Source organism: Myotis myotis, unplaced genomic scaffold (assembly GCF_014108235.1).
Source record: "Myotis myotis isolate mMyoMyo1 unplaced genomic scaffold, mMyoMyo1.p scaffold_m19_p_3, whole genome shotgun sequence".
Lineage (NCBI taxonomy): Eukaryota > Metazoa > Chordata > Mammalia > Chiroptera > Vespertilionidae > Myotis > Myotis myotis.
The window spans coordinates 209,877,302-209,894,753 of NW_023416335.1; the positions used below are offsets into that span (position 1 = coordinate 209,877,302).

At 54.9% G+C, this 17,452-nt stretch overlaps 1 protein-coding gene across 2 annotated transcripts in view; it reads left to right on the plus strand.

The window, feature by feature from the left end:
- Positions 1–14,536, plus strand: part of SREBF2 (sterol regulatory element binding transcription factor 2) — a 49,015-nt gene extending 34,479 nt beyond the window's left edge. For both annotated transcript variants that reach the window (XM_036297805.1, XM_036297806.1), the window contains 8 exons: positions 3,470–3,638; positions 5,102–5,219; positions 6,064–6,173; positions 9,026–9,158; positions 9,723–9,891; positions 10,936–11,121; positions 13,625–13,736; positions 14,159–14,536. In XM_036297805.1, the coding sequence (XP_036153698.1) occupies positions 3,470–3,638; positions 5,102–5,219; positions 6,064–6,173; positions 9,026–9,158; positions 9,723–9,891; positions 10,936–11,121; positions 13,625–13,736; positions 14,159–14,379 (1,218 nt within the window). In that variant the 3' untranslated portion in view covers positions 14,380–14,536. The remainder of the gene's footprint in view (positions 1–3,469; positions 3,639–5,101; positions 5,220–6,063; positions 6,174–9,025; positions 9,159–9,722; positions 9,892–10,935; positions 11,122–13,624; positions 13,737–14,158) is intronic.
- The last annotated feature ends 2,916 nt before the right edge of the window (positions 14,537–17,452 follow it).

The window sequence follows — 17,452 nt, forward strand, 5'->3', positions numbered from 1 at the left end:
GAGACGAGTGTGGCAGCTAGGGGTCGGGAAAATAGTTCCCTTGAAACTGGCCCTGCCCATGAGCTCCCCACCCCCCGCCTCCCGGAAAATACTTGGTATGTCTGACTAGCAGCGAACGGTTTGATGTGTCTTTCCTCAGAATTTTCTTCCTGCATATACTAATATGTGTGCGCTATAATTTATTTAACATAACCGTATCAGAAATCCGTTTTGCCACTTGATTTTTTTTCAACCTAACGGTAAGTCTTGGACCTCCTTTGTCACCTTCGTCTGCAGAGGCACATGGCCCCAGCACGTGTTTGTACCATTGTTGTTTGAGCCAGTTCCTACTGAGGGACGGAAGAAGCAGCGTCAGAAGCCGTGCTGCGGGGAGTGTCCTCGCACTGCCTGCACCCACTTCAGGTTGCATCTCTAGAAAGCAGTGATGTTGGGTCAGAGGGTATAAATACTATACCACGAATGGTGTTGACATTTTGCGGTTTTCAGGACGGTGAGGAGAGGGGAGGACCTGACCCTCTGGGCAAGTAACTGCCCCTTTCATCCGCTTGCTTATTTGGGGACGGGATAGATTAAAGAGGCCAAGACAGTACTTTCTTAATGAGGAAGAAGCTTTGGATTCAGGTGAACATATTTAGCAAGTGAGTGAGGCTTTGGCGGCAAGCAGAGGCCTCTGGAAATGGTTTAGGCCTGAGGTCCCCTATCTTCCTCAGTTCATGGCACCCTTTGTGTCTGTAGTTTTTTCGTGTTTTGTCTGGGCTAACGGAAATGCCTAATAATTCTGTGGTTGGTTAGTTAGATACAAATATCTTACAGATATTTATGTTTTAATTTAGTAGCTATTAAAAAATAATACACAAAATTGAAAGGAGAAATTTTTTGTTAACCATAGTTACTTACCAGTGGGCTGTGTGTGTCTGTTGGCACCGCACACCTTCTTAGACTTCACAGTCAGATTGGATGCCACCACCTTCATTTCTTGTTGTACATCTCCTTTCACTCAGCACTTGCTTTTTTTTTTTTTTTTAATATATTTTATTGATTTTTTACAGAGAGGAAGGAAGAGAGACAGAGAATTAGAAACATCATCGATCAGCTGCCTCCTGCACATCTCCCACCGGGGATGTGCCCGCAACCCAGGCACATGCCCCCGACCAGAATCGAACCCGGGACCCCTCAGTCCGCAGGCCGACGCTCTACCCACTGAGCCAAACCGGTTTCGGCAGCACTTGCTTTTTATTACAACCCCCAGAAACTCGGCTTCGCAAAGATGTGACATCACCAAAGGAAGGCCGTGCGATCTCGTGTTGAGATTGAACTACCTCCATCTCATGCTGAGCATTGCTGTATTTACCTCAAAAATGTAACATCCAGTTCAACATACACTTCACATTCTGTGTATTGTTTTTCGATGAAGCTTTCTTTTCACTCATCATCTCCAACAAGTGCAATTCTAGCCAGCCGCTGGAAAACGAAGAGTATAAATGTGGACAGGGAGAAAGTCTTTTGCCTTCTCTGTAAAAGGATTGGGGAAGCAGGAGAAAACAAAGGCTAGCAATAAACTGTGCCAGCCATTCCTATGAACTCATTAACATTAACTCATTTCACTGCCGCAACCATGCCATGAGTTCACTGTGGTGCTTTAGGGTGCCCTTGGCACCCTATTTGAGAACCATAAGGTTCTGGCCCTCAGGATATGAACAGTTCTGAGTGTCCTGCCTCCGCTGCTGGGTTTGGCAATTAGCAGATGAGTTATAGGGGAGGAGGCTCCTAGGCCCTGGCTTGGGTAAGCTCTGGTGTCTATAAAATTTAGGGAAATTGTCATAGGGTGATAATGCTAAGAAAATTAAAAGAGCAATAGAAGTTATTTTCTCAATTTCCCTTCTAGAAGCCGTCCTATGGATGACTATTACCCAGGATTTATATTTCTTATTAATTCAAACCACTAAACTGAACTTCTCCTCCACCCCCACTGAGATTTGTTGTAACTAAGGTTTTTCTTTTCTTTTTAGGGAATTCAGCTTTAAAATGTATTTTAACGTAATGATTTCTAAATGGCTTCTCTGGGTTCCTCTTTCAATGCAACCCAAACAGGCTTATTTCTGCTTCTGCTGGTGGGTGACATTTGGTCCATGTCCTCGGTTTCCCCTGAGCAGCCATCAGGCAGGTACTCTCGGGAAACATTGGAGAATTGGAGAGTTTCCAGCTGTTAGAAGGTTCTCCAACTTCAGGGGCCTGGCATTGCCGCCGGCCCACCCCCAGCCTCCTTGGGAGCCTCGGCTGCTGCTCCGAGCACTGCCATTCCAAGCTCAGGTCCAAGCTCAGATTAAGCAAGCGCTCTCCTGAGGGTCAGGAAAAGGTCTTGGGATCCCTTTGCATTTGCTCTTCAGGACCCTTTTCCAGGCACGGTAGTCAGTGAAGAGGAGGAAAGGCATAGTGCCACCTGGCCTCCTGAGTGCCAGTGCTAATATTCGAGTGTGTCTGTAGAGCAATTTGGCCGGGTCATTTTCTCTCGGATTCAAGCAGCTGTCTCCAGACTCCCATGGAGAGGAGCCATCTCCTTAGCCATGTTCCTTGAGTGGCGCATTGGCGATGCTATTTCTGATCCTGACATTCAGGTCTTCTGAAGCCGCTATATTAGCTGATGGCTACTTAGAGCCCAGGAAAGGTCAGAACCATCAGACTGAACCAGACAAGGAGACAGCTGCTCCGCTCATGGTGGGGGCCAGGGTAGAAGTGTAACATGCGGGTCTGTGGGCTGGCCCGGTGCCCTCTGTGGGCTCCTGAGCTCCCTGTGCATTGTGCCCCCCCTGCCCCCCTCCTGCCTTCTGTGCTCATTCAGGTCTGCCTGTATCAGGTGGCTTTATGGGTTAGAAATCATGGGTTTTAGACTGAAGATATCCTCACTTAGAAAACAGCAACCCTAGCCCTGTGGTTCAGTTGGTTGGGTGTCATCCTGTGACCAAAAGGTCACCAGTTCAATTCCCAGTCAGGGCACATGCCCAGGGTTGCAGGCTCTATCCCTGGTGCGGGGAGTGCAGGAGACAGTCGGTCAATGTTTTGCTCTCCACATCCTTGTTTCTCTCTCTCTCTCTCTCTCACACTCGCTCTCTCCCCCTCCCCCCTCCCCCTCCTCTCTCTCTAAAAGTCAATAAAAATATATATTTTTTTAAAAACACAAATGACAGAACTTCTGAAACCAAGGATAGACAGCATTATCCCTGTGGTTCTTGTTGCTGGGGCCATGACGTCATTACCCTGCAGGCAGAAGAGAGGCCCAAGAGGCTGGGCTGCTGGCTCTTGAATTGCCCAGCAACAAGGCTTTCAAAGTCTTCCTTGGTCTTTCGTTGAAGGCGGGCCACTGGCCCTAGTTTCAGGGGTGGCATTTACTTTCAGGGTCCCAGCCCTGCCCTTGCTCTTTCCCCAGCCCGCCGCCACCCCGGTGTCACACGTGGTCCTTGTCCTTCCACAGAGCTACTTCCTCAGTCGAGCCCAGAGTCTGTGTGGCCCCGAGCGCAATGCTGTCCCTGACTCGCTGCGCTGGCTCTGCCACCCCCTTGGCCAGAGGTTTTTCATGGAGCGGAGCTGGTCAGTGAAGTCAGCTGCCAAGGAGAGTCTGTACTGTGCCCAGAGGAACCCAGGTGAGAACCCCTGCAGCCACTGTGAACTGGAGAAAGACGGGACCCACCAGCACGGTGAGGTGACTGTGCCCCGGACACATGGGGACACAGGTTGTCCCAGTCTCGTTTTCCCCGAAGCTTAGTGAGGTCGTGAGCCTGGTCAGCAGCTAAGCTGGGTTTGCAGCTTCTGACAGCCCAAGCCCTTGCTCCGTACATCAATCAGACTGTTGTTGCCCTTGTTCTGGGCGCTTTGGCAACACAGGGACGTGTGGAGTGCTGTTCGCTGGCCTAGGTCCCACTGGAAAGCAGACAGACGTATATGGAGCCATTAGGGAACAATAGGCGACAGGCATCATCACGTGCTCAGAGGGGTGCAGGGACAGGGCTCCAGGCGTTGGGAGACGCTCGCTCACTGTCCCTGGTGTTTGACAGTGATTGGAGTCGACCTGCCAGGCCTCAGAGTGGCAGGGGCTGCATGGGTTGACTCAGACTTGAGTGGCCAGTGGCTTTCTGCTCTCTGTGCTGGTCCCCTCTCTACACTGGGGGTGTGGGGAGAGGTGCATTTCCACAGGGACAAGTGTGTGTGTGTTAAACATTTTGGAGAGGAGGAGCGTCCACTATCTTTTAAAAAAAAAATAACTTCACTGCTCAATATGAGAATGGTGCACAGCACCAAAAAGTAAAGACGAAAGCAAAAGCCAACCTACATCTCTCAACCCCTCTCCCCATCTGCTTTGTCCACACCTGGCCTTTCACTGGCTTTCTTACCTTTCGCAGGCTCTGGATCTAGACCTTGTCACCTGGAACGTGTTCATAAGTGTCCTGCCTCCTTGTTCTTGTCAGGTTTAGGCTCACACGTGTGTGTGAGGGGAGGGGAGGGGAGGGGCTGGTGATGCCCTGCTTTGGGCCTGCGTGGGGGCTTCCAGCTGTCAGTCAGCTGTTGCAAGTGTTGCAGGGCCCCTTATTGATTAATCAGCGCAGCCAAACCGTCGCTGGCCCCAGGTCCTATGACAAGGCTGTGGAAAGCAGGAGCAGGGTCTTCCTTGTCGTGTCAAGGCAGCGGTCGCCTCCTTTTCCTCCTCAGTGGCTTCCTCCTGAGCCTCGGGGAGAACAGTGGCCTCTGAGACTTGGGGCAGCCGTCTGCCTTCCCATTTTCTGTTTTCTGACAAGGCTTGCAGCCACTGGCCTTGAACAGAAGTACTGAGCTCATTGCCAAGGCAACACACACACATGCACACACACACGCACACATACACACACACGTACACACAACCCACCCACAACCATGCATAGTCTTGGGCTCTGCATCTGAGGCTGACACTGCCCCCCGGCTCCCCCCCCTTCCGCGCCCCCGCCCCCCCCAGCTTCCATGGATGGGATAGCTATAGCTTGAGTTCCTCTCCCCACCGTTTTCTATGTAAAGACAAAATGGGCTCATGGATAAAAATCCACTTAACCCTTCTCCTGGGCTTCCTTTTCTGCAGCCGACCCCGTTGCCCAGGTCCACCAGGCCTTCTGCAGGAACCTGCTGGAGCGAGCGGTGGAGTCCTTGGTGAAGCCTCAGGCCAAGACGAAGGCCGGAGACCAGGAGGAAGAGAGCTGGTAATGTCCGCACGACGGCCCTGCCGTGGCTGTCTGTCCGGGAAGCTCCAGGGCAGCTGTGAGGCCCGAGCTCCTGGAGGAAACAGGCCCTCACGTCGGGCCTGTAGGAAATGGAATTCCTCCTTTGTATGTATTCCTCCAACTTGGCCGCTGCCCTTCACTCCCGGACTGAGTGTGTCACTTTCCCCTTTCCTTTCCCCCACCCTCAGCGGAGGAGGCAGTTCTCGGAGCAGGTTGGGGATGTGGTTTCCTTCCGGTGGGGAGGACTGCCCAGTTAGGGGAGAGGAATGGAATGCGGAGAGCTCAGCAGAGGCAGCCGCCTCTGGCCGACATCTTGGGGACCCAGACCTTTACTGAAAGTTCTTAATGCTTTCATAGTTCGTAAGCACAGTCTTTTCTTCATGGGGTAGATCATTCTCGTACAAGGAAGGCCCAGGTCCTGACTGAAATGCCCCTGAGTGGGAAGGGGAGGGCATTTCTGCCCCAGAGATCAGAAAAGTTCTGGGAGGTGGTGCCATTTGAATTGGGCCTTGAGGGGAGGAGTTGGGTTTGGGGGCCAGGAAGGAAAGAGAAAGCTCGGCCCACCTGGCAGGCCGAGGGGAGCCAGTGTCAGTAACATGAGAAGGAAGGCCTGTGGAGAGTGCGAGTGGCGTAGGCGCAGGGCTCAGGCTGTGCCTGGCATGGAGGAGAAGGAGAAGGAGGAGAGCTCAGGCTGTGCCTGGCATGGAGGAGAAGGGGCCAGAAACGGTCACTGGGTCTCAGAGCTGGAGACTGACCAGCCAGGCTACTAGTGTGGTCCTTGTGTTCATTCTGATGGACGTGGGGCTCTTTCTTTTCATCCTAGTGAGTTCTCCAGTGCCCTCGAGTACCTGAAATTGCTTAATTCCTTTGTGGACTCTGTGGGGATCGTGACCCCGCCCTTCTCCTGCAGCTCCGTGCTCAAGTCCGCCCTTGGTAAGCATCTTGCAGGGTGGCTTCCCGGGCCCGGGTTGCTTAACCATCCCAGCCTCCCCAGGTAGTTGTGAGTGCACACCCTTGAATCCTTTGGATCTGAGGTTTGTATCTACAGCTCCCCCAAAGCCCTCCCCACAGTTACCCCTGCTGGCAGCATTCTGGGGTCAGGAAATAATGATTCTCCTAGAAGTGACACGTGAATGTCTTCCCTGGGTCCTGGCTGGCAGGGCAGGTCAGCCACCTTCCCAAACACCCAGAACAGGACAGGCAGCAAGTGGTCCAGGGCCCAGGGGCTGGTGGGGACTCACCTTTCAGACACCTAGTCCCCCACCTCACCCCAGGCTGCCTTGGGTCTGACACTCTCTGATGAAGAGACCTTTCTGCACTGCTCCAGCTCCCCATGGTCTTGGGTGACACAGGGCAATCGCTGACTGAGTTGGCACCAGGACATTCCTTGTTTCTGTCTGTAAAATGCCAGCAGGATGATGGCACATCAGCTGCCACCTCCTGGGCTTCTGAGGCTGCTGGAAGAAAGGGGGTGTCATGCTCCCTTGTAGTCACTCTCCCTAGGGAAGGAAGGATCACAGAAAACTGGCTGCCCTATGGCAACTGCTGACCTCGTGGCCTGTCTTTATTTCAGAGTTTAGAACACGCTCTTAGGCCTTTTATTTTACATGTCTATTCCACTGGCATCTTGAAATCACTGGTGTCATAAATTTGCAGCTGAGAAAACTAAGCCTCAGAGGAAACGACTTAAAAGGTTCTAAAGCAGTGGTTCTCAACCTCTGGCCCTTTAAATACAGTTCCTCATGTTGTGACCCCCAACCATAAAATTATTTTTGTTGCTATTTCATAACTGTAATGTTGCTACTGTTATGAATCGTAATGTAAATATCTGATATGCAGGATGGTCTTAGGTGACCTCTGTGAAAGGGTCATTCGACTGCCAAAGGGGTTGCGACCCACAGGTTGAGAACCGCTGTTCTAACATGTGCCCAGCCAGGGTTGCTTAGTGGTTGAGCATCAACCTATGAACCGGGAGGTCACAGTTCGATCCCAGTCAGAGTACATGCCCGGGTTGGGGGCTTGATCCCCAGTAGGGGATGTGCAGGAGGCAACCAATCAACAATTTTCTCTTATCATTGATGTTTCTATCTCTTTCTCCCTCTCCTTTCCTCTCTGAAATTAATAAAAAATACATATACTAGAGGCCCGGTGCACGAAAATTTGTGCACTGTGGAGGGGGAGGTCCCTCAGCCCGGTCTGCACCCTCTCGCAGTCCAAGAGTCCTCAGGGGATGTCCAACTGATGGCTTAGGCCCGCTCCCCTCCAACATCCCTGTGGGAGCGCATTGATCACCAGGGGGCAGCTGTGGCCCCGCCCCCATTGCCCCTCTGCCGTCATCGTCGCCGTCCCCCGCACCCCCATCACCGTCCCCTCCCTCTGTCCACTGGCACCTGCCTTGGCTGGCTTGGCGCCGCCCACTCGCTGGCCCCACCCCCTGCTGAACGGTCATTCCACCGTTCAGTCGATTCGCATATTAGGCTTTTATTTTATAGGATTTCTTTTAAAAGGTTCTAACATGATCCTGTTCCTACAGGTACTTTGGAAACACCATTTGTCATGGCTGGCCATTCAGGTGTTTCCAGCTCTTTATTTACAAATAACACTACGTCTTTGTTAAAACTTTTTTTCTCAATTTTAGGTCAATGTCTTTGTGATAAATTGCCCAAATGGGATTATCAGGTTAATAGGAGTGAACATTTTTAAGACTCTTGATACATATTGCCAAAAGGTGGTGGTGATGCTTGCACCAGAATGTGTGAGGGAAGCCCTGACTGGTGTGGCTGAGTTGGCTGAGCGTCATCCCATGCCTGGGTTGTGGGCTCGAGTCCCAGTAGGGCTGTGCAGGAGGTAGTTGATCAATGTTTCTATCCCTCTCTCTCCATCTCCCTCCCTCCCTCTCTCTCTAAAATCAATAAAAACATTTTAAAAAGAAAAGAAATGTGAGAGTGCAACAGAGGCTCCGGGCCCATCACCGGAAAGCAAAGATGGCACGTGCCAGCCCTGGCTGGTGTCGCTCAGTGGCTAGAGGTCAACTGGAGCACCAAGGGGTTTCAGGTTCAATTCCTGGTCATTCCTGTTGCAGGTTTGATCCCCAGCCCCAGTCAGGGCACGAGTGGGAGGCAACCCATTGATGTGTCTCTCTTGCATCAATGTTTCTCTCTTTCTCCCTTCCACTCTCTAGAATTCAATGGGGAAATATCCTTGGGTGAAAATTAACAACAACAACAAAAATGGCACAGGGGCCTGCAAGTCCCCAGCATGGCCGGCAGTCGGCAGCGACACCTGGCCAGGTGCTGCGTTCCAAAAAAGCTATATAATTTATTTTTTTGGAATAAAGAAACTTTACTCAGTTATTTTGAACCACAATGATAAATTTCTGTGATGTGTATATGGTGTGGGTGGGGGGCAGCTGAAATTCCCTAATTTACCATAGACCAAAAGAAAGAAAGAAAATTACGACAAAGTCATGAACAGAGAAAACAGGAAACAATGAAAAGTTTTTAAAGTCAAGGTCTAGCTATTCTAAGGATATGATGACTAGCTTTTCATTTGTTTCATTCGTGTATTAATAATGTCTTGGTTGTATAAAAAATATTTTTTGAGTCTGTAGGCTACTTACTTTGCTGTTGCCCGGATTGGTATTTAATATATGGATAAAAGCAGTCTGTGCTTAAAAAAAGAAAGAAAGAGTGGCACATGCCACGTGGGGACGAGGTGCCTCCAGCAGCTGAGAGTCACAGGTCTCTGTGGGTAATGGAGGGACGTTTGGTACCATCCTCTCTCAGGTCCAGACGTCGTCTGTCGTTGGTGGACTTCTGCCATCACTATGGCCATCAGCTGGCTCCAGGGAGATGACACGGCTGTACGTGCTCATTTTACCGAAGTAGAGCGTGTCCCCAAGGCCCTGGAAGTGACCGAGTGAGTAAGCCCCCGTGACCACTTCTCCAGGCTCGCTTGTCTGGGTTAGCGGGAGGGAGTAGGTCTGGGTTGCCATCAGGGTGAAGGGTCAGGCAGTCTGGGGACCAAATGACAGATGGAGAGCTAGTGAGAGGGAGGATGAGGCTGCTTCTCTATCTGGAACCTTCTCCCTAGAAAGCCACTCATCTTGCTCCCCCAGTTCACTCAGGTCTCTGCTCAGATATCACCTTTCCAGAGAGGCCGTCCTTGACCGCTCTTCATCCATGCCCTCTGCTCCCTCTGCGCGGCCTTTCTTCATGGCCCCTGCAGTACCCTCCATTGTGCTTCCCGCGTTTATTTCCCGCGTTTATTGTCCGGCTCCCTCGCTACAAGGGGAGTGCTGGAAGGAGGTGCTGTAGGTGGGCAGCCACCCTCGCTCAGCTGCCGCTCCAGATCTAGAGCTGGGGCCCTGGAATCTCTGTGGCAGCATTTGAGTCAACAGACCTACATGTCATGGCAGTTTGGGGTGTGGTGGTCACCTGTTCAGGCTCCCCCTCACGCTCCCTCCTTCCTCTCACCGCCCAGGAGCCCCCTGGTGAAGGCCGTCCTCCACACCTGCAGAGCCATGCACGCCTCGCTCCCTGGGAAGGCAGACGTGCAGCAGAGTGCCCTCTGCCACTGTGAGAGGGCCAGCGGTCACCTGTGGAGCAGCCTCAATGTCAGTGGGGCCACCTGCGACCCCACCCTCAATCACGTGAGTGGGGGCTTACTGGCTCCTCTGGAGGTGCCCCACTGTGGTGCGGCTGGTCGAGAGCCAGCGGCTAGGCAAGCAGCGTCCTGCCCCAAAACAGCTTGTTGGCCCAGGTGGGCTCCCTGCTTAGTCCTGGGGGCAGGCATGCTCCACCTGTACCTTTCCTTCTGGCCGGGACTCTGCATTTGCTCTAGGCAGCTTGCACAACCCCACGTCCCTGCAGGCCAGCTTTGGAGTGGCCCCCACCCCTCACTCGCACACAGCACACTGAGCGCACCGGCCGCATCCTCCTCGCGGGCAGCTGTGGTGCATTGTAGTTGCATTGCATGTTCTGGTGGTACCCATGCAATGTTTCCACAGTGCATCACAGAGGCCTGTCCAGCCCTCGAGAGACTTCCCACCTGGCCTTGTTCGAAGACAGGGCCATCCCCGCAGGGCCATGGCGGGAGCGGGGAGGGAGGCGTGCACACAGCTGGACGTGCAACGTTGTGGGAGGAGCGTGGTTTCGCTCCAGAGAGGGAAGGACGAGGTATGTCCTGGAGGGTCAGACTCTGAGCCCCTCGTAGGAGTTTGGTCCGCGGCAAGCAGGCTGACACTTCTGGCTAGGGGTTGCCAGTGGTCCAGGACATTGGGTGAACCCAGGACAGATGCCAGCCCTACGGGACAGGCATTGTGCAGAATGGGCCCCAGACCAAAGGCCTATGGGGGGCCACACCTCATTTGTGTCTTTCATCTGCTGGTCTTCAGGAGAGAACCAGTCTCTGCTGAGTTTAGGGAAGGAGAGAGGCTGCCAACACCCTTGGGGCTATGTTTCTGGGTGGCAGCTCTGGGTGGGAGAATGGGCCCCAAAGAAGGAGACCCCATCCAGCCTCACATCTCTCACAGGTGCTCCCTGAGCTGACCTCTTAGAGCCGCCAGGTTTTGTTTGAGGGTGGCCTTCTCCTGGAGCTGCTGGGGGTTGGGCTGGGAAGGACCTGGTAAGTGCTGGGACCTCTACTCCAGCAATAGACCCATCACCCATCTCCTCCCCTGTGGCCCACCCTGCAGGTGGTCCAGCTGCTGATTTCTGACCTGCTCCTGTCGCTGCGGACAGCACTCTGGCAGAAGCAGGCAGGAGCCAGCCAGGCCCTGGGCGAGACCTACCACGCGTCTGGTGCTGAGCTGGCTGGCTTCCAGCGGGACCTGGGCAGCCTGCGCAGGCTGGCACACAGTTTCTGCCCAGCCTACCGCAAGGTGAGACCCAGCTACCTGGTGGAGGAGGGCAGATTGGGGCCCCCAGGGCCCAGCACAGCACCAGCATGGGGTCAAGGAGTTGGTCCTTAGGGGTCACCCAGCTGCCTGTCAAGCACTGGTTTGGGTGCCAGAGCACCTGCTGTGTGCCTGGCCCTGGAGTGTGGTGAGTAGGCCACACAGGCCACAGACAGGCTTGGGGGGCAGGGCTCCCGGCCCCATCTGGAGTGGGAAGGACACGAGGGGCTCTTTGTGGTCTTCCAGCTGGCACAGTGACAGCCTCCTCAGAACTGCAGTTACTCCTTCTGAGCCACTGGGCGCTTGGGTTCTGCTGCCTAAAGCTCCGCGTAGCGTCCGCTCCCGGTGGCCCCAGAGTCTGACCTGTCCCAGTTGTCGGCCTGGGCTTCCTGGACTCACATCATTCCCTTGAATGTTTTACTTGTACTGCTGATTAGAGTAATGCCATCTACGTAGTTTTGTCTGGATTATTTTCAAAAAGTTCAGGTGAGGAGGCCAGAGTATTAGTCAGGGGAAGGGCTCTGAGTGTGGCCACCCTCGCCCAAGGGTGCTGGCCACCGTGCAGCGAGCCAGGACACAGCAGGCAAACACAATCATCAGAGAGCTACCTTCTGGAAACAGTAAGTGTGTCCCAAGGTTCGGCCGCCCTCTGGCCTGCTCAGGGCACGGCTGGCCTGAGGCCCCCCCTTACAGCACCATTGCCATCCTGCCCCAGCCACACTGGGACCCTTCCGTGGCTCCCCACTGCCTCTGGGCAGCACTCGGGACCCCCCCCCACACACACTGAATAGTGAGGCACAAAAGAGTTTAAGAAATTAGAGACCTAGGCCTGTCCTGCACCCCCAGCTCATGACTCATTTATAGAAGAGTTGCAGACTTCCACCTGGGAACCTTCTGGATGCGAAACAGGACCCTGGACCTCCTGGTGCCAGCCCAGCTGTACCCCTAAGCCCCTCCTGTCCCTGTCTCACCTGTCCCCTCCTGTCCCTGTCTCACCTGTCCTATTTTCTTTTTTTTTTTTTTTTTTTGTCATTAGTTGAGTAAATGTTTGTAATTGTTCTGTTTTCTTGTCCTCATGATAGCAGATCCCTATGCCTATGGTAGCAAATAGAACAGAACTCTGGTGTTACTGGTGTAGTTCTTGAACCCAGAGGATTTCCAAAGACATGGGCCTTGTTTCTGTCCTTCCTCAAGAGTAGTGTACTTGTGCCAGGCCCTGGGGCAAGAGTATATGATGTGCCACCCCTCACTGGTGGAAGGGTTCTGCTCTGTGTGCAAGAAGGGAAGTAAGCTGTGTTTTCTGGGTCCCCAGTGGCAGCTGGCTGTCTCCTGAATGCCTGCACTGAGGAACCTTCTCTCTGATCCCTGTCCTGTCCCCCGTATTTCTCATGAGCTCCCACTGGAGACCCAGAGAAAAACCTACCCATGGGTGCAAACCTCTGTCCTCTGTTTTCCTGTTTGCTGAGCTGGCACACTGCCAGCATTGAAGAACTCATTGAATTTACAGCTGACTTCTTCCCACTTGTGTCTGTGTTGTACTTCTCCTTCTCTGCTCTGTCAAATGTGAGACAGTCTGTGCCAGGCTCATCATTGTGGTCCTCTGTCTGCCTAGTTCTGTGTGGCCTCAGCATCCCTGTGAGCATGATAGGGATATTTTCTGCTGGGGTCCAACCCCAGCAGGTCCAGGGGTCCCCAAAGGTGTGGACAGAGTCGGCGAAGAAGGAATGACACAGAGGCAGCATTCAGTTGATCAGCATGGTTGGGTTCTCTTGCCTGGTTCTATTGCCAGGTTCTGTAGGTTCTCCAGCCAGGTTCGGTCGCCAGATTCTGTAGCCAGGTTCTGTAGCTATGTTCCCTCGCTAGGTTCTCCAGCCAGGTTCTGTCCAGGTTCTCCAGCCAGGTCCAGTCACCAGGTTCTAGTCAGGTTCTCTTGCCATGTTCTATCCAGGTTCTGTAGCCAGGTTCTGTCTCTAGGTTCTTCAGCCATGTTCTCTCGCTAGGTTCTGTCTCTAGGTTCTGTCTCCAGTTTCTGTCCAGGATCTTTTGCCATGTTCTCTCCAGCAAAGTTCTTCTGTCTCTAGGTTCTGTGTAGGTTCTGTGTCTAGGTTCTGTGTTCACCTGTCCTATTTTCAAGCTGGAGGCAGCCTCCACGGATTTCAGGCTTCACCAGTTACTTGTCTTCCAAGCCCAGAGGCGAGATGGGGCTGTCTTGGTCACTGGTAGCCTTTGCCTCTCTCACTCCTCTCGCTCTTGCCCTCACCTGCTGGCCTGTGCTGTGCCCCTTGTTCCTGCCACTCCTCCAGGTCTCTGGCTTGTATTGGGTCAGAGTGAGGACAACGAGGTTGCTCTCCAGGGGTGAGCAGGGCAAGGTAGTGTGGAGAGACGGGGTGTCATCAGGTGGCAGATGAGACGCTGCAGGGAATGGCACCTGTACCTACTGGGGCACAGACTAGAGAGGACTGAGGCTTCACTGTCCCTGCCTCCCTAGGTGTTCCTGCATGAGGCCACCGTGCGTCTGATGGCCGGAGCCAGCCCCACCCGCACTCACCAGCTGCTGGAGCACAGCCTGCGGCGGCGCACTGCGCAGGGCACGAAGCACGGTGAGCCCAGCGCCCCAGCCCCAGCCGGGAGGCCTGGTGTGGGCCCTGCCTGAGCAGGGAGGCGCCCGCCCAGCACTGACCTCAGCAGTGTCCTCAGGGGTGGTGTGTGGAGGAGAGGAGCCCAAAGCCTGACTTGGTGGGGTAGCCTCAGGAGTGGGGAGGGGGGCTGGGGGAATGTCCCAATGCAGGAGCCGGAGTGGCAGCATAGGCCCTGGAGCCAGACTCACGGCTCCTTCTCAGCACCAATGATAATAGCCGAGTGATGCCGGCCAAGTTCATCTCATCTCGCCTGTCAACTAGGGACCCGCCTCCCTAGGCCGTGTGAGGATGAGGAAATGAGTCCGCATCAGGCCCTGGAGTAGCACCTGCATCTTAGTGGGCTCTCAGCGAGCAGCTCCAACATCTGTCCCTCGTTTTCACAGGAGAGGTGGACGCCTGGCCCGGCCAGCGAGAGCGGGCCACTGCCATCCTGCTGGCCTGCCGCCACCTTCCCCTCTCCTTCCTCTCCTCCCCGGGCCAGCGGGCAGTGCTGCTGGCTGAGGCCGCCCGCACCCTGGAGAAGGTGGGTGACCGGCGCTCCTCCAACGACTGCCAGCAGATGATCGTCAAGCTGGGGGGTGGCACCGCCATCGCCGCCTCCTGACCACTGGGCCCTGCCCACCTCGGCCCACTGCCTCTCTGTCTCTCAGCCTCCCTCTCTCTCCTCTCTCTATCTCTGTCTCTCCCTCCTCTCTCTATCTCTCAGTCTGTCCCTCCTCTTTCTCTCTCTCCTCTATCTCTCAATCTCTCCTTCCTCTCTCTCTCCCTCTCTCCCTCTCCCTCTCTCCCTCCTCTCTCTCTCTCCCTCTTCTCTCAATCTCTCCTTCCTCTCTCTCTCCCTCTCTCCCTCTCCCTCTCTCCCTCCTCTCTCCCTCTCCTTCTCCCTCCTCTCTCAATCTCTCCTTCCTCTCTCTCTCCCTCTCTCCCTCTCCCTCTCTCCCTCCTCTCTCCCTCTCCCTCTTCCTCCTCTCTCAATCTCTCCTTCCTCTCTCTCTCCCTCTCTCTCTCTCCCTCTCTCTCTCTCCCTCTCCCTCCTCGATCTCAGTCTCTCTCTCCCTCCTCCCTTTGGGGGCCGGGGGATGAGCCTTGTCTTCTGAGGTGTCACCTGCCAAGGCTGTGGGGCCACCTCAGGCCAGTGGACCCCTGAGCAAAGCCCCGGGGAGCTGATGTGGGAGACGCGGATGGTCCAGGGCCCAGTGGCCCTGAGAGGAAGGACGGCAGGAAGTGGGGGGCCCTGACCTGAAAGCAGCAGGATGCGCTCAGGATGCGCTCCAGGCGCTCAGCCGGTCGGAGCCCTCCCAGTCCCAGGATTGTTTCTCCGTCTCCCCCTCCCTGCTTCCTGTTTTTATCAGGCTTTCCCTCTGGGGGACACGGTGTCTGGGCACCAGAGCACTTCACCCTTGGCACGGTGCCCAGCACGCACTCTCCCCTTTTTTATACGAATGTTTTTATATCAGTGTGCTTGGGTTTGCCGTGATTCAGGACTAAGTTGCTGTGGCATCTTTATTTCTCTCCCTGGGTCTGCATTCCCTCCCCTGTGCCTGACAAAGCCAGTTCATTGTTTTCTCTTTATTACACAGGACAGCCAGGGAGGAGGGGAGCCCAACCCTGGGGAGGCGGTAGGGAGGCAGGGGGCAAGCCTGGGGATGGATGAAATAATGTCGGCATTATTTTTTAATTTTTTTAAAAATAAATGGTATCTTATTTAATTGTTCTGTTCCTTCCCATTCCCCCAACCCCCTGGGATTTCGGCCCAAGCTCAGGGTAGGCCCAGGGACTGGGAGAGATGAAGCCACCACTGGGACTGGGGAAGGGTCTTCAGCGTGGGTTCTCAGCTCCCTCCCATCCAACTCCTACTTCCATGGTCTGTTTTTATCCCTCATTCCTCACCTGAAAATAAGCCAGGGTGGTAGGGACCAGCCCTCAGTGACAAGCCCCTTTCTGGGATGGGCACCAGGAATGAGGCCCCTGCCTTGATGGGGGTCCTGGGAGGAAAAGTGGTGCCACTTTTCTGGGTTCCCTGGCTTGGTGCCTCCTCTGAGGTGGTTTCTCCGGGGCCTGAGGACTGCTGGGCACCCCAGAGCCTGCTGGGGCGCGGAGAGGAGCTGTCCTGCCTCCCTCCCTGTGCTTCCCATCCCCTCAGGTTGGTTGGGCCGGAGAGGGGGCAGGGGCCTGGCACAGGTTGGGGCATGCACACAGCGGGGCCACCCTGACATAAGTGCGGGTCAGCCTGGACTGTGCCCACTTCCTTTCTCTTGCCCCCCTCCCCTCCCACTGTAATGTATGGCCCTTGTGTCACGTGTATATACTGTGCCTTTTCTCATTGTTTAGGGGTGGGAGGGAGTGGTTTTTCACTGAAAGGGGGATACGCCAATGGCAGCCTTGATGTGGAATCGTTCACCATGTCCTGGATGCAGGTTATTCAATAAACACCGATTGGTACCACCCAGCATGAGGTGTGTGAGGGTCTGTAGTGTGACCACTGTGGTGACTAGCCAGCTGGCTGCATGGCTTGGCCTCCAGTGGGCCAGGGACTGAGGATGCCCCTCCCTTTGTGCTGAGCGCTTCCTTCCCCCACCCTTGCACCTGGCCCTCCTTCCACACTGGCCGCCTGGCACACACTCCACGGCTGGGACAGGCCTGCTCATTGCGTCCAGGACAGAGCTGGCTGGTTGGCTGACAGCAGTTCTTGGGGATTTGGGGTGCTAGGCCCTGTGTTCACCCCTCTCACATAAATCTCTCCCTTACTGGGTGGCTGCCCCTCAGTTTCCCATCCTCCCTAGGGGCAGTGAGACTGAGGAGACTCACGGGCCCACAAGTCACATCCAAGTCCAGCTCCTCTAATCCCGGCTGGGTCACCTTGGGTGGCCTCAGCCTCCACTTGCATGCATGCAGAATGGGATGACATCCCTGCCTTTGGCTACAGTCCCCATAGGTTTGTTAGCTGGTTTGAAAGTGTCAGTTTACGGTAGGCACCTTGTGAGGCTGGTGAGGGGCCAGACCACAGGGAGTGGTGGGGGCAGGAGAGCTGAGCCCATTGGAGGTGGAGTGCTGTGCGGTAATGAGCCTGGGCCTGAAGCTCATGGTCACCCAGCCTGGCTGAGAAATGGGCCCAGGCCCCTCAGCCACTGTCTTCTCTGAAGCAGTCACAGCAGGCCACACTGTCCCAAGGGGAGGAGGGGCCCAGCTGCAGCTGGTCCCTGCCCACAGTTCTCAAAGCAGCATTCCCACTGGTGGTCGTGCCCATGGCCACACCCTGGCCCCTGGGATGGAGGTCCAGGGTCCTTGGGACCTCGAAGGAGCAGAGTTAGAGGCCATCTCCCCCAGCACAGCCAGGGCCTGTCCCAGGTGGGTGATCGTGGGTGGCCGATGCGCCCAAGAACCTGGTCCTTTTCTGTGGTTCTGGGCTGGCTACATGACTCAGTACCCACCCCACCTCCCCTGGCTCCACACAGCTCAGGAGAGGCCCTGGAGCACCCCACCCCCACTCTGGGCTGAGGGTGTGAAGCTGTCGGGGCCCTCACAGCCCTCGGAGCCCTCACAGCAGGCAGGACATGGGCTCCAGGCTCTGCTCTTGGGGCTTCTGGGCCTTGGTTTCCTCAACAGCCTTTAGACTGAGGTGGACCAGCCTGCAGGGGAAGAGCTGCTGGGTTTGGCGCCTCAGGGCAGCCCAGCCA